At 41.5% G+C, this 25,463-nt stretch overlaps 1 protein-coding gene across 1 annotated transcript; it reads left to right on the top strand.

Annotated features, from left to right (window-relative positions):
* The first annotated feature begins 879 nt into the window (after nt 1-879).
* ABRAXAS2 (abraxas 2, BRISC complex subunit) lies at nt 880-20,606 on the top strand. The gene is made up of 9 exons (XM_065066759.1): nt 880-1,037; nt 2,488-2,578; nt 6,323-6,359; nt 8,451-8,517; nt 10,674-10,864; nt 11,430-11,549; nt 12,214-12,298; nt 14,328-14,442; nt 18,381-20,606. Exons 1-9 carry the CDS (start codon nt 966-968, stop codon nt 18,845-18,847), a joined length of 1,245 nt encoding a protein of 414 aa, XP_064922831.1. The 5' UTR covers nt 880-965; the 3' UTR covers nt 18,848-20,606.
* The last annotated feature ends 4,857 nt before the right edge of the window (nt 20,607-25,463 follow it).

Genomic DNA, 25,463 nt, shown 5'->3' with positions numbered 1-25,463 from the left:
GAGCAGAGCCCAACCCCCCCCTGGCTCCAAGCTCCTTTCAGGCAGTTCAGAGATCAGAAGGTCTCCCCTCAGCTCCTGTTCTCCAGCTGAACCCCCAGGTCCTTCAGCCGCTCCATCACACTTGTGCTCCAGCCCCTCACCAGCTCCATAACCCTCCGCTGAGCGAAACCCGCCAATGGATGTGACAACCAGCAACACAGCTCCATCAGCTCCTGTCCTGCTCTGCGTTCTGCCCAGTGCTTCAAAATCTACACGAAATACCCAAATATCCCATGTAATTCCCGTGGGTGAACGACACAGCCCCACTGTGTAGGTCAGAGAGGTTCTCCTGCCCCTCTGCTCTGCCCTGGTGAGACCACACCTGGAATATTGTGTCCAGCTGTGGCCCCTCAGTTCCAGCAGGACAGGGAACTGCTGGAGAGAGTCCAGCGCAGCCACCAAGATGCTGGAGGGAGTGGAGCATCTCCCGTGTGAGGAAAGGCTGAGGGAGCTGGGGCTCTGGAGCTGGACAAGAGGAGACTGAGGGGGGACTCATTCCTGGGGATCAATATGGAAAGGGGGAGTGTCAGGAGGATGGAGCCAGGCTCTTCTCGGTGACAACCAATGGTAGAACAAGGGGCAATGGGTTCAAACTGGAACACAGGAGGTTTCACTTAAATATGAGAAGAAACTTCATCACGGTGAGGGTGGCAGAGCCTGGCCCAGGCTGCCCAGGGGGTTGTGGAGTCTCCTTCTGTGCAGACATTCCAACCCGCCTGGACACCTTCCTGTGTAACCTCATCTGGGTGTTCCTGCTCCATGGGGGGATTGCACTGGATCAGCTTTCCAGGCCCTTCAACCCCTGACATTCTGGGGTTCTGTGACCGGACTACATTTCCCATGATGCCCCGCGCCGCCGCCGGAAGCGGGCGTGCCGCGAGCCCGCGCGGTGGCTTGTGGGCTCGGCGGCGGCGGTGGTCTCCATCATGGCGGCTTCCATCTCGGGCTACACGTTCAGTTCCGTCTGTTACTACAGCGCCAACAGCAGCGCCGACCACGTAGGTACCCGCGCCCGCCGCCTCCCGGCGCGCCGAGGCCGGGGCGACCCTCGGGCTGCGGGGTTCGCCGCTCTCTCTGAGCAGCCGCCGGTCAGGCCCCGGCCGGGGGGAGCGGCCCCGCTCGGGCGCTGTCCCCTCGCTGTGGAGGTGGCTGCGGGGGTCCCGGCTCGGGACGGGGTTGAGAGGTGACTTGCAGCCCCGCCGGTGCCGCTGCTGGCGGGGCCGTCACCGCCCTGCGCGTCCCGGGCATCTCGGGTGGGACCGGGCGGGGGCAGCCGGGGGTGCGGGGCGGGCGGGGGAGGATGTGTGAGCCCTGCAGAGGGTCCGCTCCCAGTGCAGAGCCGGGCTGTTGCTGAACCCCGCTGTTCTGGTGACAAACTCATGGTCTGGAGGTAGTGCAGCAGAAAGCTATGGAGATATTGTTATTTGGAGCATCCTTCTTGTGAGGAGAGGCTGAGAGAGCTGGTCTGTTCAGCCTGGAGAAGAGAAGCTGAGAGGGGATCTTATCAATGCTGATCAGTATCTCCAGGGTGGGTGTCAGAGGATGGACCAGACTCTGTTCAGTGGTGCCAAATGACAGGGTGAGGGACAACAGGCACAGACTAAAGCACAGGAGGTTCCATCTGAACATGAGGAGAAACTTCTTCACTTTGAGGTGCCAGAGCCTGGCCCAGGCTGCCCAGAGAGGCTGTGGAGTCTCCTCTGGAGACATTCAAACCCACGTGGACACGATCCTGTGTGATCTGCTCTGGTGACCCTGCGTGAGCAGGGGGGTTGGACTGGATGATCTCCAGAGGTCCCTTCAACCCCAACCAGTCTGTGATTCTGTGAGCTTCCTCCTGTGTTTCTGCACCAGGAAACGGTGCAGTGCTGCTTCACTGCTTATGCCAAAAGCACCTCGTTACAGCTCACTTTCCTTCTTCATTTTGGGTGGGGATGGAGAATAAAAGGTGACTTAAAGTTAACACCTGAGTTTTATGATCCCTGGTATTGTTCGGGGTACAGCCCAATCTCCATATGTAGATTTGGAGAAGTCTCTGCAGGTGTGAACTCCGCTTCCCATTGGCTTTGAAGGAACAGCAGCAGCAGTGCTGTGTATCACACTCGGGCCTCCTCCTCATCCTCGGTGTGCCTGCGTGGCTGGGACTGGAGGCAGAGCTCTCCTTTATGTGTCTGTGTTTGCCTTGTATATGTTGTGTGTTACCTACAGAAGCTTTCAGTAGATTATTCTTTTTGGACAACATATTCCTGTGGTGTTGTGAAAGGATGTTGATAAATCAGACCAGCCTTGGTAAACCTAAGCCCCCTACCGCAGCTCAAATACTTCTTTCCACCTCATTTTTTGTTTTAATTCTTCCATTAAATGCTAAGAAATTACAATGAATGACTCTATAGTGTTTTGGTTTTGTTCTATTTTTAGATTTTTTTTTTTTCTCCTTTGAAATTGTAGGAAGGATTTCTACTAGGAGAGGTGAGACAAGAAGAGACCTTTAGCATTAGTGATTCACAGATCAGCAACACTGAATTTCTACAAGTGATTGGTAAGTAATAAAATTTTGAGAAATTCTGGAAGAAGCACTGCTTGGTTTTTCAGTTTTCAGTACAACAATCCAGTAATAATTACTTTACTTGTGAGACCAGCACAAGGTGTTCCAGTCTTTCAAAATCAGATTTGCTACAGTATTTGTGTGTCTGTGGTTGGGATGTGAGGAATGCAGACATTTAGCTACATTCTGTGGTGGAGAAATGATGAATTTGGGTTTTGGTCCTGCAGTGAGTTTCGTGACTGAAATGGTTGCCTAAATACAGGCATGTGCTCAAAATAAAATAAATGCATTGCTTGATTTACTAATACTGAAAGGGGACGCCAGGGGAGGGTTTGGATGGATGTCTGGTAGCTGATGAGATCGTAAACTACCACAGCAAGATGGACCAAGGAGTATTTGTCTAAACAATTAGCTTTATTGATAAGCACATGTTCTTACTGTACAGCTGATCTGTCATTGTTGTGGAAAGTGAAAGATTGAAAATCTTGCTGTTGGTAGAAGTAAGTATTTTTATACACAAGCAAGATGCTGTTGCGTGGTTATAGCTCTGTGGTTTATAGAAAATAGTGGACTCCTGAAAGAAAATGGGGTTTTTTGGTATGCATTTGTATGACCTGATATTAAAGTATGTATAAACCTTCTTTAAAAACCTGAATATGTACATACCTGGGTTTGTGGATCCAATACTAGATAAAAACAGTGTCTGAATCAAGCTTAGTTGGCACATAAACATCTAGCAGTTGACTCTCAAATGTTATTTCCAACACAGAACTAAAGACTTCTGAAAGTATTGACTATATTATGTTGCATCTCAAGATACTTGCCACCTTTAGGTAGTGGTGGCTGTGTATACAAAAATGCAGAAGGTTATGTAGCATCAATTAATTACAATTAATTAATGGAGCTAAATAGCAAAAAAATAAAGACAGGATTTTCTGTGTGTGTATATAATCACTGTCGAAGTACTGTGTAAAGGAAGACAGCTGGTAGCTGTGCCTGTTTGGACAAAACTACACACGACTGCAGTGATAACTGAGCTTAGTTATTGTTGGGAAACGTAACACAGTCATGTCAACAACTGCACCCTCAGCTGATTTCATAAACCAAGTGTTCGTGGCATTAAAAGTTATTCCCATTTATCACATTCCTGGTTACAGTTATTTTCTGAAAAGGGAATGTACACAGAAACACACCCTCCCCCAACCCTTCCCCCACAGGATGATCCTGGTATTTTTTTGTTTACCAAATTTTTACTTCAATATGTATTCGTCAGCATTAACTCTTGAACTCCCCGTTCCGCTCCTGAACTGAGATTGGCAGTTTTGTGGCACTGGTGTCACAGATGAATTTTTAACATGCTTATGTGCCTGCTGTCTCAAAGCTTACTGGTGGTATTTGAGTATGTATTTGTGTATTTATATGAACTATATATATATCTAAAATAAGTCAATGTGTAACGATTAAATATAGAATGGTGGCTGCTTTGTGCATTCTGAGCAGCAGGCTTGTTGCTTCCTGTTTTTCAAAAGACAAGGCCTGTGTAGCAATGTAATAACTTGAAGTCTGGATTCTCAGTCGTTGTAATCAATATATTTGCTGGAAGGAATTGTTCTAAGCTGGAATGGTTAAACTTACTGGCTTTGTTTAGCAAATCGCTTCCACAGATTTCTGTATGCCGGTGTGGAAATACAGGGTTGGTAGATTTTGAAACAGTTCCAAATAAAGTAAGTCATTAACTGTAACAGCAGCATCATGAGGAGTTTTTGCCAGTGAAAATGTGCAGTTTCTCAGGCAATCCGCCTGCCGTGGACATTCAGGGCCTTGTTTTGGTAGTGGCTCAGTATGCTGAGATGTTAATGTGTGTAGTCTGTTGTTCTGGGGAACTGTGATCCGACTCTGCTGAGATTGAGCAGCCGGTAGCGTTGGGAACAGCAGGTGGTGAGTCACTCACCAGGAAGGAAGAGTCTAAACAAAGTTGTTGCTAAACACTCCAGCAGGGATCTAATATAAGAGCATGAAATATTATTGCTACATAAGTGCTAGTCTGAGCAAATACTGTTTCAGAGAAAAGTTATGTCATCGAGGTATAATAATATCGGTAGATGATAAGCTGTATTTGGTGAAAATCGAAGTAGAGGTGAACTTTGAAGTACTAAAAATGCCACAAAAAAGAAGTTGTGCTTGGTTTTAGAGAGATAATGTGGATTGGATTTTTGCTCTTTTCTTGCTCTGCTCCAAGATGACTGACATATTACAACCTCTGCTGCTTAAATAAGCGTCTTAGCATTTATCACAACCTTTTCAACAGACAAATATTAGTGTGACTTTTAAATACTTTTTATATAAAAGATTATAAATTGTAGCTAATCGTTCTGGAGTGGCATTTAAACCATTTTCTCGTAATAGATTCTATTTGCCTTGCCTGGTTAAATATTCCAGTGTGTAAAATCTCAGTGATTCCCTCCCCTATCCCTTTTCTTATTCATTGCTGCTGTAATAAACAGTGTATATGAATGCAAGTAAACTGTTGTGGAAAGGTGTATCAAATGCAAAAAACCCCCACCAACCAACCAACCAAAAACCTAAATGCCTTTGTTAGGAGGTTACAACTGTAAAATAGTATCACAGTATGTTTGGGATTGGAAGGGACCTCAAAAGATCATCTAGTCCAATCCCCCTGCTGGAGCAGGAACGCCCGGGTGAGGTCGCACAGGAACATGTCCAGGTGGGTTGGAATGTCTCCAGAGAAGGAGACTCCACAACCTCCCTGGGCAGCCTGTTCCAGGCTCTGCCACCCTCACTGAGAAGAAGTTTTTCCTCAAATTTAAGTGGAACCTCTTGTGTTGCAGCTTGATCCCGTTACCCCTTGTCCTATCATTGTTTACCACTGAGAAGAGCCTGGCTCCATCCTCGTGGCACTCACCCTTTATATATTTATAAACATTAATAAGGTCACCCCTCAGTCTCCTCTTCTCCAAACTAAAGAGCCCCAGCTCCCTCAGCCTTTCTTCATAAGGGAGATGCTCCACTCCCTTCATCATCTTCCTTGCCCTACGCTGGACCCTCTCCAGCAGTTCCCTGTCCTTCTGGAACTGAGGGGCCCAGAACTGGACACAATATTCCAGATGTGGTCTCACCAGGGTGGAGTAGAGGGGAAGGAGAACCTCTCTGGATCTACTAACCACCCCCCTTCTAATCCACCCCAGTTACCACTGGCCTTCCTGGCCACAAGGGCCCAGTGCTGGCTCATGGTCACCCTGTTGTCCACCAGGACCCCCAGGTCCCTTTCCCCTACACTGCTCTCTAATATGTAATTTCCCAACCTATACTGGAACCTGGGGTTGTTCCTGCCCAGATGCAGGACTCTACACTTTCCCTTGTTAAATTTCACTAGGTTATTCCCTGCCCAACTCTCCAGCCTGTCCAGGTCCCGCTGGATCAGAAGTGTGTATCTGAGGCTAAAATGTATCCATGTGTATCTCAGCAAGTGTATGTCTTCCTTATTGTTAAAATATTGTTCTTTGTGAAATGGCAAATCAGTAAGAGAAGCTGTTGTTTCCCTATGGTGCTGTGTCATCAATGGTGTTGAGACATTAAGGGCAATGTGTGATCTGACACTGATTTTTATTTGCTCAGTATCTGCGATGAGGAAGGTTCACGCAAGATATGCCACTGTAATTTCTCTTTACCTTGTGCAGTTGGACATAATGTCTATTTTTTGTTTATTTGTTGTTGCAGAAATCCATAACCATGAGCCTTGTTCGAAACTCTTTAGGTAAGCGTTTTCTGTTGTGTTCCTGTGTTGGCTGCAGAATTATAAAACAGGTAGCTCACTGAAATATATTAGCATTTCAAATGTACCTACCGATGTTTGCATTGTTTGCTCATCTGATGATATTGCAGAAATACATGTTAATGGCACAACAGTGACAACAGAAGTTAGAGTTTAGTTTCAGTAACACATACTTTAGATTAAAAAGGGTGCTGAGGTAGCTAGTACGGGCTTATTTCTGTCTCTTTGAATTTCCACCTCGTGTAGGTAGTGGAGGTAGGAAAGCAGTCAGATCAAATCATGTCACTCAGATATTGGCATGAATGTCAAAACCAATTTAAATTATTGTAGTCTTAGTTTAGCCCTGTGTGGTCCTGGGGCGTCTGAGAACACCTTACCTGCCCTAACCTTTGTAACTTGCGGGCTAACAAGTTGGTTTTAGTTGTACTGACTCGCTGCAACTAATTGTTCTGAAACTTTCAGCTTACTAGTTATTTTTGACTTCTGATCTGTGCTCCAGAATTAAAACTAAATATAGGTCTAAGATATTCTACTTAGCAGCTTCCATCTATTTATATGTAGGTTTTCTCTGTAGTCTTCATTTGTTACACAGTAATAGTTTCTAAATTGCTGTCTAGAAATTCCTTTCAGAAGGAATTCCCAATTAATCTGCTCCTGTCTTTATTTAGAGATTTCCAGCCAATTAAGAAGGCGCAATACCTTATATATGATGATTGACATTAGTTACATTAAAGAGAAAAGCTGCAGTCTATCACTTGCTATCTGATAATTACAGAGAGGGTACGTTTAAACCAGTGATTTAAATGCTGGAGACTCTGCACATCAAGATAATATCCCAGTGTCTGGTAGACTCTTTCTGATTGCCAGTGACGCTTTGTGCAGCGCATATCAAAACCAATCACGTTTTCTGCTTCTCCTCCATCAAGAGGCTGGTTGTGAGTAACTGAGCCGATGGAGGAAGGGGGAGAAGTCTGTGTTTCACTGTGTGCTTTCTGCACAAGAAAATGGATGAATTTATTTACTTCAAAGCACAGGGGAAGCTCGCATCTCATAGAACCTTAATACCAGAGCGTGCTGTTGGTTTCTTGCTCTTGTAGTTGCGGCAGATGCTGATTTTGGAACGTTTTACCTTATCCTCATGATAAGTGTAGCCAGTCTGAGACATATTGCTCATCCGCTCTGTATTCTCGTGAGCTGGCACTCCTGATGTTGGGTGTACCAGGCTCGGTTCCAGGGCTTTTACCAACATGTAGGAACTGAAAAAGAAGCAAAGGACCGATTTCTCCGTCTGTGCAGTTCTCAAATGAATGTGTTTCATTACATACTAATTGCTCATCCCATAAGAAAACTATTCTTTTAAAGCATAGAGAAAAAAATGGGTATGCGCAACTTACAGTAATATATAAATTTTGTGAATGTGAATTGAAGAGATTATGCAAATATTATATAGACTCTCAAATTAGTAATTAGTTGTAGTCTTAATATTCACAATAACTTGCGTCTTGAAACTTGTCAGAGTTTGGGCCTCGGTTCTGTAAGCAGAGCTGTATGAAAGACCAGATTCTTGCTGACCTCCATATAATTCTTTTGGCTTCAAGGGTCCAGCCGTGTCAGTCTAATTGCAGGACTGGAGCACAAGAAGTTGGTTTGTAGTTGAACATAAAATAGCCCTGTATTCCTTTTTTCTTTGACAAGTAGGCCTCTTATTCTCAAAGGAGGGTTTTACACAGTGCTAGTCAAAATGAAGTTACACAGTCCATTTATGTACATATTCCTTGTTGTAGGGGCTGGCAGCCAAATATTAGGCATCAACCTAATGTGTGCAAGGAATGCATTTTAAAACTAAAAATTACAGGCGTCTTGTATTTCATCACTAATGGTTTAAAAGGGGTTAGTGTTTTCGCTCCAACTAGTCTTAGGCATCTAATTTGACAGAGGTAAAACTGTAGAAGTTGCTTTGTAATGTATAGGATGCCGTCTACTTGAAGAACGCTTGAAATATCAACTACTTATGTACAATCTGGGTGTGTGTAAACTGTGTACCTACCTTTCTCTCTTCCTTTTTGGTTCAAGCTTTTACGACTATGCAGGCAAGGTTAATGAGGAGAGTCTGGACAGGATCCTTAAAGACCGAAGAAAAGTAAGTTTTTTATCTTTTCCTCCTCTTCAGGTCATTAGAGTCTATGATCAGCGGTTTTGGAAAACAAACAAGAAAAAGTAGTTAACTAGAAGAAATATTTTATTTCACAAATCTGATGATTTGTTTTGGCCCAAGGCTTATCTTCTGCAGAAGCTGATGGATTTGTGGTGCTCAGGTTAAACTGGGGGCAGCGTGTAAATTCCCTGAAGAAATGCAAAAGGTTCAAGTTCAAGTCTCTGGAAGTCAAGGGCTATTATTAATCCAATCAAATTTCTGAGCTAAACATCTAGCATAATGATTGTGTTCTCTGCTGCTGAAACCAACAAAAATGTAGCTGATCTGCAAATCTGTTGCAAAGAGTTCATTCCGAAGATTTGTCATGATATCACCTTGAAATGAATTTGCCTCACAAGGTGTTGTCAGTGTCAAGGTTAATACAAAGTAGGGGTGGTTAAAACAAGAACTTGTTTCTTGTTTTATTTATTTTGCAAAGCAGCAGCAAACTGATGTTGTTCAGCTGCTTGTAGAACTACTCAGTAGTAGCAGAGCTCCCTGTCAAAGCACAGTTTCTGTAATTCCCACTACTGTGAGTAAGAATTCCTACTGTGTGAACCGATCATCATTATGCAAAGGGTGTGATGACAGCTGCTCGATTGCTAATTGAATTTGCAGTCTTTAATTTCTCTTCACCTTACCCACCTGAGCTGTGGGCTTTTCCTTACAAGACAAGGCTTAAGTTGAGGAGGGATCTTTAGGGAAGCAAGTCTTAAATCTGTGCAACTTCTGCAACTCTGATCACTCTAGTGTTGTTTTCTTGTCTGAAATGCTCTCAGAATAAATTCCTCTGTGTATAGTAACATATTTATGCTTAGTGCAGAGGTGCTCTGTGTATTTATTAATATGTACAGACGTGTTATACATCTTTATGCTGATGATGGAGTGAGTTTCCAGTCTCAGATCCTGAATTCTTTAACCCTATAACTCTACTCTCAAACACAACAGAGTATATTAAGTTCCACTTCAGGAGATAAGGCAAAAATGATTCAAAAAATGTGTGTCTCCCCCTAGTTTTTAGTTGAATTTTACTTTGTTAGGACCTACCTTGCAGGGATGCTCTGGCAAGATGCATTATCTGTGCTGAGAAAGGAGGAAAAAGTGGAGAAATGAACACTTGCAAGTGTCATGTGATTAAAGCACTACAGCTTTAATGACATTAATTGTCATAATGTCAGAAAAAGAAAGAAATACCACTGCTTGGGAAGTAAGACAGTCTTGTATTCTCTTTTGTTAGCAAATAGGCACATTTTATTATGTTCAGGCTAAGTAATTGTGCAGATTTACCATGAAAAGTGTAAAACAATGCTTCTCATTTTTTAATTTAACATGGGAGTCGTATTGTTTAATATGTAGAATCTGCTCTATTTCACTCAATATATAGTGCAGCCTTAATGCATCACCACATGATAGTGCCTATTCCTGGGACTCTTCCTAAAGAAAATTGTTAACAATGTGTCCTTCACATTAACCTCTGGAATTAAATGTTAGTTTACATGAAGTAAGGGAGTTTAATGCATGTGATACTCAAAATAATAATTGAATTAGAATGGGTCTTATCTGATGTTCATAGGAATCTTTCACAATTAAATAAATACACCATGAGCTAATTTTATCTCTGTATGCAGCAGATTAGTCCCACATGTCTCATGAACAGACGTGAATTGGTGAATGTGTTTGTGAAGCACTGGGAGTGTCTTACAAATCAGCAAAAGTGAATAGGCAGTTGAAATATTTAGGCTGAAGAAAACCCACATCTGTTGTGTTTGGAAACAGCTCAAGTCTCATAATTTGAAGATGCTCCAAGGTTCGTTGCTCAAATTAAGTAATTGGAGTATCTTGGAAGTGGGATGCTGAATGGCACTGAGGACACACAGGTGTTTGCAGCACAAGATTGAGCAATTAATAGTCGTGTTGTAGCAGAATGTCACTTGTTTCAGGTTATTTGATAGGTGCAAACCTCTAGTAATTTTGTCTGGTTTGGTTGTAATAAAACTATTGGCTAATTCACATGATACCACATCGTTAGCAACTTTATTATCAGAAGGTAAATATGTATCTCAGCTAATACTTTGTTTTTTTCTGCTGTACTTTGATTACAGAACGTTATTGGATGGTACAGATTCAGGAGAAACACTCAGCAGCAAATGTCGTACCGAGAGCACATCATTCACAAACAGCTGACACACATTCTCGGAGTGCCTGATCTCGTCTTCCTTCTCTTCAGCTTCATTTCCACTGCAAATAACTCCACACATGCTTTAGAATATGTGCTTTTTAGACCAAACCGAAGGTAAACACTCTCTGCATATGAACCAATCCTTTTTTTAAAATTCTTATTGCCATTCTTGATACTATTTTGAAGTTTGTACAGTTACACACAAAGGAGGTTTTGTGTTTGTCAAATGATGTCTCGGTGCACAATTGTTAGCGATGACAGCTTTTCTTTTCAGTGCAAGTAATTTATAAATTACAGTTTAGTGGTGAGCAAAAAGGTCTTTTCAGTCTTTAAATCTTCAAACAACAAGCCCAATATATTTTAAGAGAAATCAGACGTCAGTACCATGTTTCTTATAATAGAACTGAATGTAGCTTCCTGCATTTTGTATCTGTGGTAGTTTGAACACACAATTAAGAGGCTCTAAAAGATACAAAGGTAGGTCCATCTCAAGGCAGTTTTTGATCTTGTGTTCATTTTGAACACAATTTCTAATATTCAGCAGCTTTTATAATAAACATAACCCATAAGCTTTAAAATTACATGAGTTGTCATCATCGGAGAAATGGGATAATATCAAGGCTATTGTGAATAATCTTTTGAATATGAATTAAGAAGTCTTTCTAAACTTTCTCTACAGGTATAATCAAAGGGTATCACTTACTATTCCTAATCTAGGCAACACTAGTCAACAGGAATACAAAGTTTCTTCAGTGCCAAATACTTCTCAGAATTATGCCAAAGTTATTAAGGAACACGGGTAAGGATTTTTCCTTTGCAAATGATAGTCATGAAATTCTTATGCTCTTTACCTTCCAAGAAATAGTACAAATATGTATTTCAAGCAGGAAGAACCTCGTTCTGGAGGAGAATGGTTGGTTCCTAGTGCGGTTTTTCTGCTTAGAATCAAACCCTTTAGAAAAACAAAGGGAGCTCGGCGCACTAATCAGTAAAGCAGAATTGGGATGGGCAGTGATGCTGTGGGCCTGCTGGCTGGAGGATTCTTATTTGATTTGTTTATTCATTTATCTTTATATTTTTTATTTCCAAGGAATCTTGTGCGCAAACTTGAAATCTGATTTGGAAGTGTTGAAGTCTGGGGGTTTTTTTTAAATCAGTTTAATTAAATGCTGTAAATGCAAAGTAGCTCTTCTGACTGTTAACAATGAAATTATACAAGCTGAGATTTCTGGGCAAGTTTAATCTCATTCAAATGGGACTTTGTTATTACAGAAGGAATTTTGGCTTTGAATGTGCTGCTGTTCAAATTTTGATTCTTAAGAGTATAGTACATTTTTAGCAATATAAAATGAAACACATTTTAGAAATATGATAGACTGCTTAACAGCAATTCAAAGAGAGCATGAGCTAGAAACTTGTGTTGTCATTTCTAGCTAATGATTTCTGCTTTTCTCTTTTTTAAGTACTGATTTTTTTGACAAAGACGGAGTGATGAAGGACATCAGGGCTATCTATCAGGTTTATAACGCACTTCAGGAAAAAGTACAGGTAACTTCCTTTATTTAATACTGGTCTGTATGTATGTGGCATCTCTTGTTTGTCCTTTGGTTAAACCAGGAGTGGAGGAGATAAAGTTTTTTAGAGCTTATAAACTCTTTATCACGAACTGTAGGAAAGTTAAGTCTGACTTGAATATTTAAATGTGTCAGCCTCTGTTTAATGTGTGCTTTTGCAGCGGCTGCTGTAAAAGTGATTGATACGAATGTCACCAATTCTTTCTCTTTTACATGTAAGAGTGATTTAATGCTTAGTGATTTCTGAGAGACAAGAACTATTTTTAAGAGTGTGTGTCGAAGAAAAGCCTTGCTGTAGGGTTTTGCACAGGTTTAAAGGCTCGCCCGCGTGAGTTTAAAAATGGCTCCAGGCCTGTGGTACATAGCATGCAGCAAAGAGAGCTCCATCTGCTCAAACTTGCGAATGTTTTGTGCAGAGCCCGAGTGAATTCTGCTCCAAATGTGACAAAGCATCTGAAAGCGCCTTGAATGTCAAATCTACTGAGTGTAAGCTTGTCAATTCGCAGCTTGTCCTGTGTGAAGAGCAGCGTAGCTGCGCTGCCTGGGGAGCACACACATCTGCTAATTGTGCTGCGGTCACAGCCGATTTCCAGGCTTTCCCCTTCCGTCTGCCCCGGAGGGGTTTGTGTCTCTGCTCCAGCTCAGCTTTGCTGGTTGGCACATGGAGCAGAGAACAAGGATCATCGCTCCAGCCACCCCCTGACCCTGCTTGCACAGAACTGCTATTTCTCTGGGGAAGTTACTACTCTCTAACTTGCCTTGTAAGATGTGAAAATTTATTTTCAGAGCTCTATCCCATTAGCTAATGGTGTTATTCTGTTATTGCCAGAAGTGCATATATCCTTTTGTGCTCTTGCTGGTGTTTGAATGGCAAAATGGAAAATGTAACATCATCAGGGAGTTGTCTTCCTACCTGTTAAAAGTATGACTTGGTTGTATTTCACCATATAAATCACGCTGCTGTACGTTGTTTACAGAGCTTAGAAGTAACTTAGGTGTTGGCTAACTTGAGAAACTTTTCTTTTTAAAGTGACTGTTTCACAGAGAATGTTACAGGACTGGAAATAAGTTTTCTGGTAAAACAGCTGAGACATGTGTTTGCATTATTCACCAGTTAGTTGAGAGGGGACTGTTTAAACTTCATAAACTTTATAAACAATTAGATACAGAACTGAAAGCATAGGTGATGGTTTTTGACTCTTTAGGTGAGAACACAATAGTAACGTCTTGGAAAAGAAACAGTAAATAGACAGTGATTTACTGTTTAAGGCTCATTAGTGCTTTGACAGTTCTGTACATTTCAGAACTGATCATGTTTAATGATAATGACCAATACTTAATTTCTGAAGAAGTAGCAATATCCAGTATAACATGCTCAGCTTAAAAAAAAATCCATATTATCCAGAACTGGTTTTAAACTTAGATCCTTTTAGGAAGGTGTCACCTTCATTTCCTAACCAGTATAGGGAAATCTTGGTGAAATATCTGTGGATCTTGTTTATTAAATGGAGGTATCAATTGGGATAGTTGTCTCTTGAGTCAACCATTACACACCCCAATTCAAATTTGGTCTGGTACAGAAGTATGTACCTTTATGCTACATTTTAAAGCCATGGTACTATAGTATCATCATTGTGCTAACAACAATGTATTTAAAACATAAAAATAAATGAACAAGCAAACAAAGGAAAGAAAAAAAAAGGTGAAAAAACAAAAGAAAAATAAAGGGGAAAAAAAGTCAAGAACTAACTTTGGATCATATTGCAAATCTTCCTACAAACCATTTGGAAATGCTTTCCCTATCATGTAATAGTTGGGAATTGGCAACAGCCAGTAAAGAAACCAGTTTTCCTGTTGAATATTATGCTCTGATATAGTGAACTCCCGTTCTTAGTTTTGTGCTTTTAATGGCTTCTTGTCTGGTAGTAGCTTTATTAATGGTGTCGTGGAAACGTTTGCTCTGGTTTTGCCAAATCTTAGCGTATCTTCTGTTTTTCTCCTAGGCAGTATGTATAGATGTAGAAAAAAGTGAACGTGTTGTGGAATCTTTTCAAGCTGATGTAAACAAGTTGAAAAGGCAAATCACACAAAAGAAGAACGAAAAAGAACAAGAAATAAGTAAGTTGCCTTTTAATTCTTTTATATTTTTTTTTCAGCAGCAGATGCTGTAAGAATGAAACACTTTTTTCCACGTGTTTTTGAAATCTTTATTCCCTTTCTTACTCCCCAAGCCTATCCCCAAATACAAGCCCAGCACCAATGAGGTGAGAGTTCAGGACAATGAGTGCTTAAGTGAGGAATATTGGTGCAGATCAGCTGAAGTGTTGTCTGGATGACTTCGGATCTTGCAGCTTTTAGTGAGTGTATCAGGTTTTTCACCACTGATCTAGAGGAGACCATCCTCATTTTGTCCTCCTCTCCCACTTCATAGTTACTGAACCGTAATTTAGCATTTTTTTTCATAATTTGCCGACTTAGTGGTGGATGTAATTAGCATTGAAATATCACTCCCAAAAGTCTATTTTGAAGTCATTCCTATCTTCAGGAGTACCTGCTAGGAAGTGAAAGAAACTATTTAAATGCAGAATATTGTTGGAATTTACCTGCCTATTGGTCATGACATGGTACTTGAAATATGAATTTCAATTTGTATTAATTTTAATTCTGTGAAGCTACCGAAATATTGTCCTTCTCGCATTGTGTTGGGGGGATTCTCTGGCTTATCTAAAGCAATACAAGCACAATGGCCTTCACGTTCTAGTGAAGCTCTGAATGCAGAAATTACAGTTCCGCTGCATTTTCAAGATCTATATTAGTATTGACTTGATTGGATTTAAGTTTCCATACTGCAGATAAGTCCTGTTAAAAATCAGCGTTTTTATTAGAGTTGATTCTACATTCTACATTAATAATATGAGTTTTGATAGATGTATTTAGGACTGGTAGGGAAGACCAGTAATAGATGTGTGTTCGTCTTTTATTTTTGCTGCTTCATAACTTTCTGAATCATTGAGACCTATTGTATGAGCTCACTTGGCTGATTACCACACTGTCCCTCCTTCCTGAGAATGGAATATGGCTTCAGGAGACTTTTGCTTGGCAGTAGAAAGGTTTTGTGAAGAGCCTGGTATTTCCAAAACATTGCTGATCTAATTTGATTTGAGAGCATAAGGGAAGACTGAAGGTAGAGAGTACTGTGTTTCCCCAAAAATAAGACAGGGTCTTATATTAAGTTTTGTTCCAAAACTTATAACTTTTTTACATGTATAGCTGCCTGGACACTATTTCAATTGACTTTTTAAATGAACTGTAACTAGGGCTTATTTTTGGGGTAGGGCTTATTTTCAGGGAAACAGGATAGGAGCAGAGAACAGGCAACTGGGAAGTAATATATATTTTTTTGAAAGTCATAAGCAAATTACATATGTCTGCCAACACCTGTTTCTTTTTCATGTTCTGAAGTAAGAAAAAACCCAAATTTTGTAGTTTAGCTACAAGGTGTTTTTTATTATTTGTGTATCGTGTTATCTAAAGCTGTGTCTGAGACTAAAAGATCACCTGGATGGGTTAACACTCCAAACCATGCAATAGACGCCTCTGTTGTTATGACTGCTTGTCTTTAATTTTGCCAGGCAGCAAGGTACTGTTATCATGTGAGCTTTTTAGATCAAACTCGCCTCTATCAGCCCATTTCTCTGAGGCTTTTCCTTCTCTGAACCTCCAAGGTAAGGTAAAGAGCAGCATCAGCTACAAACTGTTTGAGAGCGGGAAGTGCCGCGAGTCGCAGCTGGTTCCCGCGTGACTGTAGATGAACCGCGGAACTGCTGCTACGTAATGTAGCGAGACGTAGAGTGTCTAGATACTATCAGTGAGATGCAAACACCAGACTGAGAATTTATGCCGGAGCAGATAATCACATTGCAAGACTGAAATGAGAAAACACGCAGCTTGTAGCTCTCTAATATTTTTAGATGCGAGTAGCTAATACTGAAGCTGGCCTTCTGTTCTCTTGCTTTCTCAATATTGGGAGAATTTTCTCGTTTTCAGTGTGTTTTCCAGTTTATCATTCTCTAAGCTGGAGGAAAAGGGAGCGTTTGATTCAAATTCCTGCGGTAGTTTTGTTATTCTTACAAATTTTTTAAGAACGGGTTTTTAATACTGTAGAGTAAACGTTAGTTGAGACTTCACTTGCCAGATCACTTGAAATAATTTTGTATATACAGTAGCATGTTGAGGGTACAGTGCGGGCTGGGCACTTCTCACATGCCAGGAAATTTCCCATCACCATTCCCATATGGTGGCCCAAAACCACAGTGCTGTTGTGTAGCCACTCAAGGGAATACATTGTTTTTATTACTGAAGAGATGTCTAATTGACATGATTAAAGGAACTCTCCAGCCTTGATTTTTTGCCTTTTCCAGAAGTTTGGTGTTACAGTAAGTAGAGCTGATACCGTTTCGTCTATCATCTATCAAGGCAGCTTTAAATATACCCTTGTCAATTCTGGCAGATGTTTGGAGGTTAATAACCAGTTAGACACCAGTCAAAAACTTAAATCTCTCCCAGTGCTTAACAAACCTTCCTGCAAGGAAGTTTCTCCTCATGTCTAATGTATATTGCTCTAATTTAAGCTGCATTCTGCTTACTTTTCCAGAGCAGACTCTTGTGCACATTTGAAGACTTAAACTGTTTCCTCAGTCTTTTCTAATTATCCTAATTATTTCAGTCTTTCCTCTTCAGTCATGATATCATAACCTCTAACGAGCCCTTTTCTTTTGTGGAGTTTCTCCAGTTTTTCCCTGTTTCTCAAGCTAAATAGATACAGTATTCCAGTTGTAGTCGTAAGCATTAGAGTACATACTGAAATAATACTTACCTGTTCCTCAACAGCTGACTGCACTTAATGCATGTTGGTATTTATAGTTTACATAAATCAGCAGTAAACCTGTGAAGGACATTACTGTTCCTCATCTTGCTGTTTGTGCAGGTCATTATTCTTGTGCATCTTCCTTAAATGATTTTCCAAATCATCTCATTTGTTAAGATCGCTTTGAAATTCCTCTTCCAGTACCTTGTTACACTTCCAGCTATTACTAGCATAGTACCACCTGTGTTTTTAATAAGCATGTGCTGCTTAAATTCCATAATCTAGGTTGTTAATGTGAGTGTATTTCCAGTTCTAGTGCTGAGCCATAGGAGCTTCATCTATACTCATTTTTCCAATGTGACTGTCAGCCGTTGTACTTGTTCTTTAAGCAGTTCTTCAGCTATTTTTTAATCCTCATAGTGTTTATCTTACTGTCCGTTCATTATGAAGCACAGATGTGCTGTGAAATCCTTAAAGGCAAGATATATCTGTGACTTTTGGTCTTGCTTAGATTGTTGAAGCCACCTGGACTGGAAAGAGACGCTGTCTTTAGTGGACAAATGTATTTATAGCAACTGTCTAGCTGTACCATTACTTAAATAAAAGTCAAATATTGAAAGTGGTGGTTTCACCCGTTATGTACAGATTTCCATGACTGACTTTTCCAGGGAAAGCTTTTAAAATAATAATGTGGGGGAAGAAGATGTGCTGACTTCTTTGCTGGTGTTCATGAGATTGTCCCCTGGCACAAGGGACGTTGTATGAGGAAGTACAGACATGTGATTTTAAGTTGTAATATCAACAGTAGAAGCTGATACTGTGAGGATAATTAAGTTGCACTAATACTGATGAGTTTCATGGATGTGCTGCTAAATTTAGGGAAGGTATTATTTGTCAAGCTCAAAGAGTAGGATGTGGTAAAAGTCAAGATTTGACATAATGCTACGGGCTAGTGTGTGTCATTTGGCCACCAATAGGAAAATCAGAATGGCCAAAGATGAGTAGTGGAGACTGAGAGGAAAAGATGCAGCACTGCAGCTTGAAATAAATGCCAGGGATGAACATTTCAGAGTGACAACCCGAAAGTCGAGCGGACAGCCGGGGGCTGGGTGAGTGCGGTACGTGACAGCCGGGTTGTGTGAAGCACATTGCGAAGCATTAAGTACACCGATTTTCTTTGCTCTTGTAGGAATGCAGCAAGCGATTTTAAGCAGGCAAATGCCGACAGATAACTTGGAACCCATGTTTGTTCCACGCATGTCCTACACTGGATTCGCTGTGGAAGGCTGCACGCTTGAAGATTCCGACGTCTCCGATCCTCCCCCTCCGTATTCCGATTTCAATGCAACCAACCAAGAAAGTACTGCCGGTCACGGTCTCCTAGAAAGCAATGTTTTCATGCCTCGGCCTCAAGCAGTAGGTTCTTCCAGTTATGTTTCCACAAATGCAGGATTAAAATATTCTGGTAATGGCGCATCCATGCCATCTTCCCAAAGAGCAGTTGGTGACAATGTTGACGAATCAGAAGACAGTGATTATGAAAATTTGCTTGAACCTACAGAATCATCCGACAGCGAATACTCACAGACAAGGGATTCACGACCTTCGGCACACCCTGATGGTGACTCCAGGAAGACTCAAACATCTCAGATTTGATAGGGGGGAAAAATCCACATGACACTGGTTTTTTTTCATAATTGTTGCAGAGATTTTGGGGATTTAACCTGGAGGAAATGAACTACACAGGATTACTGTGCACAGAAAATGTAGAAGACTTGCACTAGATGGTTTATTCACCTTGTGATACATTTTGCAAGTTTTATAATGGAATCATTAGGATAATCAAGCTGTACTAATACTGATGAGGTTCATGGATGTACTGGTAAATTTAGGCAAAATGAAATTTATAGAGATCTTGTAGCTTTTGTTGCCGTATTTTCTTTAAGACAATAAATTGGGATGTAGTAACTAAGCACAGTTAGTCTACAAATAATGTTCTCAAATCAAAACTTACCTCTTGCACTATCATGCCTTGAATTTTCATTTTTGAAAGGGAATAGATATATCAGCCGCCTTCAAAATAGCTTTCTACAGTAAGCCAAATTGGCCTTTGCAAGCAAAGAAATGTTGATAATTCTGAGAAGCCCGATGTGATCCACCTTCTTCGCTCGGCATGCTCTTTGAACAGAGAAGGGGTTTGTTTCGACATGTTTTACGAGCAGAATGTGTGTAACACTTAAAATGACGGTTGCCTTTTTTTCTGTAAAGGGTCTGGGGGGGTGGGCTGACTGGTAAATCATCCAAATGAATGTCAGAAATAGGATTATTCTGGTTTCGCTGGGTTTACAATGACTTTATGCCACACTAGCCTCACTTATTGTCTCATTTGTTATTTTAGCATAAATACAAAGTGCACATACAGGAGTAAATGACTGACAGAAGTAGTAAATTCCATCATGATTGGACTTTGGAGTCTGCAAATTACAAACATCAGAGACTGCTTCTTGCATTTTATTTGCATCTGAATATTGGATTTACGCTTCTAGATGAGTTATTTTATGTAATAAATAGGGGGTAGAGTAGGAGAAGATTGTTTGGAAAGTCCCCTGGGTTTATTACCTCTCTTCCTCTGAGTGAAACGTGTAAATGATTATTTTCATTTGAATTACAGCTCTTGTCAGAAAATTGCCATTTGGGATAAATGAAGTGTGGTATTTTTAGAGAATTTCATGTTTGGATGCACTTATTTTTATTTAAATACTGCTTGTACGCTAACGTTGCCCAAAATATGTGAAATTGTGCCACTAAGGATTTTGTATTGGACTTCATCTCTGATCTGTATGTGAGAAAATACACATTTTAAGATGAGATATCTTAAGCATTTATCACTTTGAGGTGTGAATAACCGCTCCTTTGTTTTACACCCAGAAAAGCAGTCGCTTCAAAGTTTATCAGATTTTTAAAAGACTAAAATTCCAGTTTGTATTGTGTACGTAGGCAAAAGTCTGTTCCTTACCCTCTCCTGACCTTGTACTAAATTAAGCAAAATGACTTTGGAAACAAACGAGATGTTAAAATTGCTGCTCTTTACCGAGTGTTTCCACCTTTCAACATCTAGTGGTCCGTTTTAACTATCTCACGTTATTCTCATTAGCCTTAACTGGATGTGTTTTGTCCTGGGGGGTTACAATCGGTTGAACAGAGAGCTTGCTCGGGTGTTACAATCGGTTGAACAGAGAGCTTGCTCGGGTGTTACCGCCGGTTGTCTGGAGCGGTTCAGGGCTGGCTATGGCCAAATCAGAATTGACCCGATGGCAACTACCGTTCTTATTTTTATTCCGCACAGAAACCTGCAAAATGTACATCTCTGACAAAGCAGTTAAATGTGACAATAAAATCTTATTTAATCCTGTAACTTACATTTTAATACTTGTCAGGTTCCACGGTGGTGAAATATCTCCCCGGAATACGGAAGCGCAGCTCAAAATGATGATTTGTGAAAGCTGGTCTGTTTGTAGGACTGAGCGGGGGGTTTGAGGGAAGGGGGAGAGGGCAGCACTGTATTGTGTGTGTCACACACCCACTACACGTTCTTGCAACCATAGTGATAAAAAGATCCTTGAGTTCTGGAATCCTTTAACAACAAAAAATGCCTTAAGTTCTCCTTGGTTTTACATACAACATGTAGGTGATTTGGAGGTGGAACAAGTAAGTAATGGTGTGCTCTAGCCAGTGCCTGCCTGCAGGTACATTAATTTACTAACACTGCTTGCTCATAAGAACAAAGGATATGTTTTTATTTTATTTTTTAAAATTCATATATCCTGATAAAAATACACCTGACTAGACTTTACAGTTTTCATTACAGCCCTGTTAAACATGACGTCTGAAGGCAATAGGGAGCAGCTTTAATCATAAAGAAAAGCGGAGCTTTGTAGCTGTGAAGTCCCAGGCGTCCACGTCGCGCTGGTGAAGAGTTTCTAATGGTGATTCTCAGCAGCACAAACCCAGCAGTAGCTGTGTCCGCTCAATAACAGGTAGGCAGCGTTGCAGAAAAGCTGCTTAAAAACTGGCCTCTGTGCCTTTTATTTCAAAATCCTGTTGTTTCTCTGGTACAGTGAAATATTTTCTGGTTTGTCATTGTGAGAAACTTCGAATTGCTGTTTCCTTTATTTCCAGACTTATTTTGATTCTCCCCCCACCGCAGTTTGTAGCTGGAAGAAGAGGAGTGTACCATATGGAAAGTCTTAAAAAGTTAGAACTGTCACATATGCTTACAAAAAAAAACACTAAATATTTCTGGAATTAGCTAGGACTGACACCATGGGAGTCTCCAAGTCTTCTATTTGCTTATGGAATGGCGCATGTTGGCAGAAAGAAGTGTGAGCAACTTTAATTTTGGCATATTGGTGGCTGTGCAGGTTTAGAGTTCCCGACTGGCATTTCCTGACTGCTCAGGGACATTTCACTGGCTCCGACGTGTCCCGAGTTATAAGAAAATTCGAAGGGAAGCCCTTACTGCTTCGTGTAGCAGCAAAGTAAAAAAGCAAAGGGTGATAAGGTTTCCAGTTAAGTGGAAAGGTGCTTCAGATCGTACCTTAAGGTAACTAGTATCAGATCCACACACTTTTTTATTCTGTTGGTTTGCTCCTTTTATTTAGACTTAAACCCTTTGATTATAGTTGAGAGCATTTAAAGAAATCAATATTACAGCAGCATCTTCTGTCATATCCACCACCCCTGCTTGTAATTACGGTGGGAGAGAAATCCTCTGGGTGTAGAGTGTGTGCTGTCATGGAATCTTAATTTGGCAAATTAATACGTTTGCTGGGCCACTGGGTGTTTTCCTCACCATTTCTATGGGTCGTCTTATGCGAACGGGGACACCTTCATGCTTGGCCAGTGCTTGTGTGTCTCTTTGATTTGTCGGTCTGTAACTTTGCTTTTTTCAGCGCTGCAGACACCTGCAACGTTTATTTTAAGCCTTTTATCTTGGTAAGAGTCTTGCTTTGTGTGCTTCTTCCACGGCTTCCTCCAAGCAGTCCGTAAATCAGCTTGAAAGGTGTTGGTCTCCCTGGCTTCCTCTGAGTAGAAGCTTCCCCTGGCATTCTCTTGGTGTATAAAATCATGGCTTCGCATACACATTTCTCTGTCATATGGACTTGTGTGTGTATTTCCATGCACCTGTGCCTTTATATTGCTCACTCTTACAGATTTAGGAAGAAAACAGAAGCTTTATTGCTGGGTTGCATTAGTAAGTTGCTAAATACTTAGACACCTGTCGCAGCCTGCAGTTAGAAAAGACTGTGACCCTGCCATCCCATTGCTCGAATTTGCGTCTGTCACCTTGGTGGGACTCCTGCAAAGTTCTCACCTGCTTCGCACCTCATCTGGCAAAGTGTCAGAATGTTTCTTCAAATGCACCTCCTGGTTTTCTTACTTTTCTCGCTTGCTCACCTGTAAATAACCTTCTATTGTGTAGCAGTGTCTGAGCTGGAGTTACTACCAGGAGAAAAAAGGACAAATTCCCCTGGTGTGAACAAAACCACCTGTGGTTCTCACTGGGAACAGCTTGTGTCATTCTTGCTGCTGGAAGTGGAAAGGGCTGTCGCTTGTACTTAACCAGCTTCAAACAAAATTTGGGGAGCACTTGATCACTGTTCATGGGGGACGGAGGGTGGAAATCTCTTATTTTGACTGATGAGGAAACCGGGCTGTGATGCTCAGATTTCACAGAGCTGAGAAAGGCTGGGGAGAGTCTGGGGGAAATGATAGATCAGCCCCAGAGACTTGACCACTTTGGTTTGACTCTCTTTCCTATGATAAACTAGCCATTGGTACATGTGCCCAGCCTGGTTTAGTGTGTAGATTGGGTCTAAGGTCCCCCAGTTTAGGCCAGTGCTTTAAGATGACTGTGCTTTTTCACAGACCTTGGACAAAGATCTTTGTTTCCCACCTAGATCTCAAACAACGGAAGGATGGTCCTTGCGCCGTCACACTGCGAGCAGCTGCTCATCTTCACACATCAGGCATATCATAGCAGGGGGGTATAAAGTTGCCTTGCTGAATTTGCAAGCTCTTCTCACGGCTTTTCTCCTTCGAGATGAAAAAGCTTTCTGGGCTTTTTTCTTAAAGCTCAGCTTAACTTTCCCATAAACCTGATGCTAATTTTAACTTAATGGCATCCATACCTTAATCCCTCTGAACACAGGTTGCGTTTCTGGAGTGACCAGGAGCGCTTGCCAATCCTCTTGGGGAGCAGAGGACCCTCAAGGCAGACCGCTGTTAGTGCAGTCGGTGGGGTAAGCCCGTTGCTCCAGTTCTGTTGCCAAAGACAAAAAATCCCGCGCTCCCCAGGCTTGCAAGCCAGGGCAGAGGCTCGGGAGATCTCCCTTTGCCAGAGCTCCAGCTGCTCCATCTCAGTAAAGTGTGTTTTAGGAGCTCAACCTTCTTACTTTTAGAGACTTGCAGGTTCAACTTCCCAGGGCAAGTCCTGCAAATGAAGACGGATGTTCAAGCAGGTCAGCTGAGCAACTTCGTGGAAGAGGGGGCTGTAATCTCAATCGCATCAGCATCTCTTGACGCCTAATACCAGGCCCAGGTGGGTGAGGATTAAATCTCGCAGGTCACTGTGGGGTTTTGGGTTAATGACATCTGGTTCTCCTGAAGCCCCGTGGTGCTCAAGGTGGGCTGGGTGGCTCTGCCGACACCGGGGCTCTCGGTATTCACATGTTGAATAGTTGGTCTTTTCCCTCGTGTGGATTTGTCGAACATATATTTATTTCCTCTGGCTTTATTGGAGAAGGTGTTAGGAAGGAAAAATCTGAAAATCCTCAAGAGACAAGTCAATAATAGAATAAAGATACAAGTGTTTTGAGATTCTTCCATTATAAGCTTATTTTTATTTTCCTTCTCAGCATTTTTCTTTGAGCAAATGGGATTTTCCAAAGGAGGAAAAATAGTGCTGCTGAGGATTTTCCCTTCAGAAGGCCTGTTTTCTCTCTGGGGATCGTTCCAGCAGATCTTTTGTGCCAGCTTGTGATTTCTAACACATTTTCAAGAGCGAGAGGCTGCTATAGCTGCCATCTCGAAGCTGTGAGCAAAGGTCTTTGGTGGTCTGTAGTACTAATAAGGAATAGCTAATGTTAGCCATAAATGGAGCCTTCTTAAATAATAAGTCCTTATTCCAGACTCAGGGAAAAGTTCATTACCTACAATTATATCTCTTAAATATTGTGGCTGTAGCTTTCTAGTATAAGCAGCGAAAGCTCCTGGTTCAAAGGCAGCACTGAAGGCACCACTTTCTATTCAGCTGGTGTTTGTCTTAAGCCTGTAAAGAAATTCAAATTTACTCTTCCAACATGTGGTACGTGACTGTGAGGTTGTCTGGACACCTCGTGCTCAATGTGAAGCACAAAGGCTTGCTTAGAGAAAACGTGCATTTATCTCTAACACAATTGCTTCATAAATCAGTCAGATGTGAGGTTAACTGATATTTGGTGTTACCTATAGTTGGGTTTGGGTTTTTTGGGACTTCTGTGTTGTTATTACTGTGTCCTGGAATCTTGAAATATCGCTTTGTGAGCAACCAGCATTACTGTCAACCTGCAAGTGTGCTTGTCATGGCCCTTGGATGCTATATAGTCGCTTGTGAAGATGCAGAGGGGATAAATTGTATACGCTGATTTGCTGAGTGCTGTTAAAGTTTTGCTGTGATCCTTGTTTGGGTTTGGTTATAAGTCTCTTCCTTAGGAAAAAGTCTTCACGAAATAATTGTGCCACATTGTTCACCTGCTCTGTGTCCCTGAAGGACTCTGTGGTTAATCAAACACGTGTTAGCACTTGGCTTCTGGAAAGCAGGTACGAGCTACTGGGGTGCCCGGGGACTGGGCAGCCAGCGCACTGGTTTTGGCATCTGTGTCATGGGATGTCCTTCCTTGGAAGCAAAAATGTAAAGAACCATATGAGAGACCTCAAAGGAGAGGGCATGTAAGATGGGAACCCACCAGTGCTGGTTGAGCATCCAGAAAGGGGAGTGTGAGCAGGACTGTGGCCCCCCAGCTTTGACCAGTAATAGACTGACTTGATAAATTTTGATTTTGGCTCAGATTTCATCTGGGAATCAAACCTCTTACCCATTAGTTTCTCTGAGCCCTTGCAGGTCTGGACCGTTCATTCACTGGCTGTCATGCTGGTAAAATAACACAAGGCTTTGGTGTGCAGAAAGATTAATGCTTTGCTGACTTTGAGTATATTAAACTAGCTGTCACTT

The sequence above is a fragment of the Columba livia genome, chromosome 6 (assembly GCF_036013475.1).
Source record: "Columba livia isolate bColLiv1 breed racing homer chromosome 6, bColLiv1.pat.W.v2, whole genome shotgun sequence".
Taxonomy (NCBI): domain Eukaryota; kingdom Metazoa; phylum Chordata; class Aves; order Columbiformes; family Columbidae; genus Columba; species Columba livia.
The sequence above is the reverse complement of the archived record's forward strand: the minus strand, read 5'-3'. Positions and strand labels throughout refer to the sequence as shown.

What these genes read in the sequence shown, in the direction of transcription:
- ABRAXAS2 (XM_065066759.1), top strand. Translation starts at nt 966, where the DNA reads ATGGCGGCTTCCATCTCGGGCTACACGTTCAGTTCCGTCTGTTACTAC. An exon ending in CTTTTTAGACCAAACCGAAG is followed by an intron (nt 10,865 to 11,429) that starts GTAAACACTCTC and finishes CTTTCTCTACAG; the next exon opens with GTATAATCAAAGGGTATCAC. An exon ending in CACTTCAGGAAAAAGTACAG is followed by an intron (nt 12,299 to 14,327) that starts GTAACTTCCTTT and finishes TTTTTCTCCTAG; the next exon opens with GCAGTATGTATAGATGTAGA.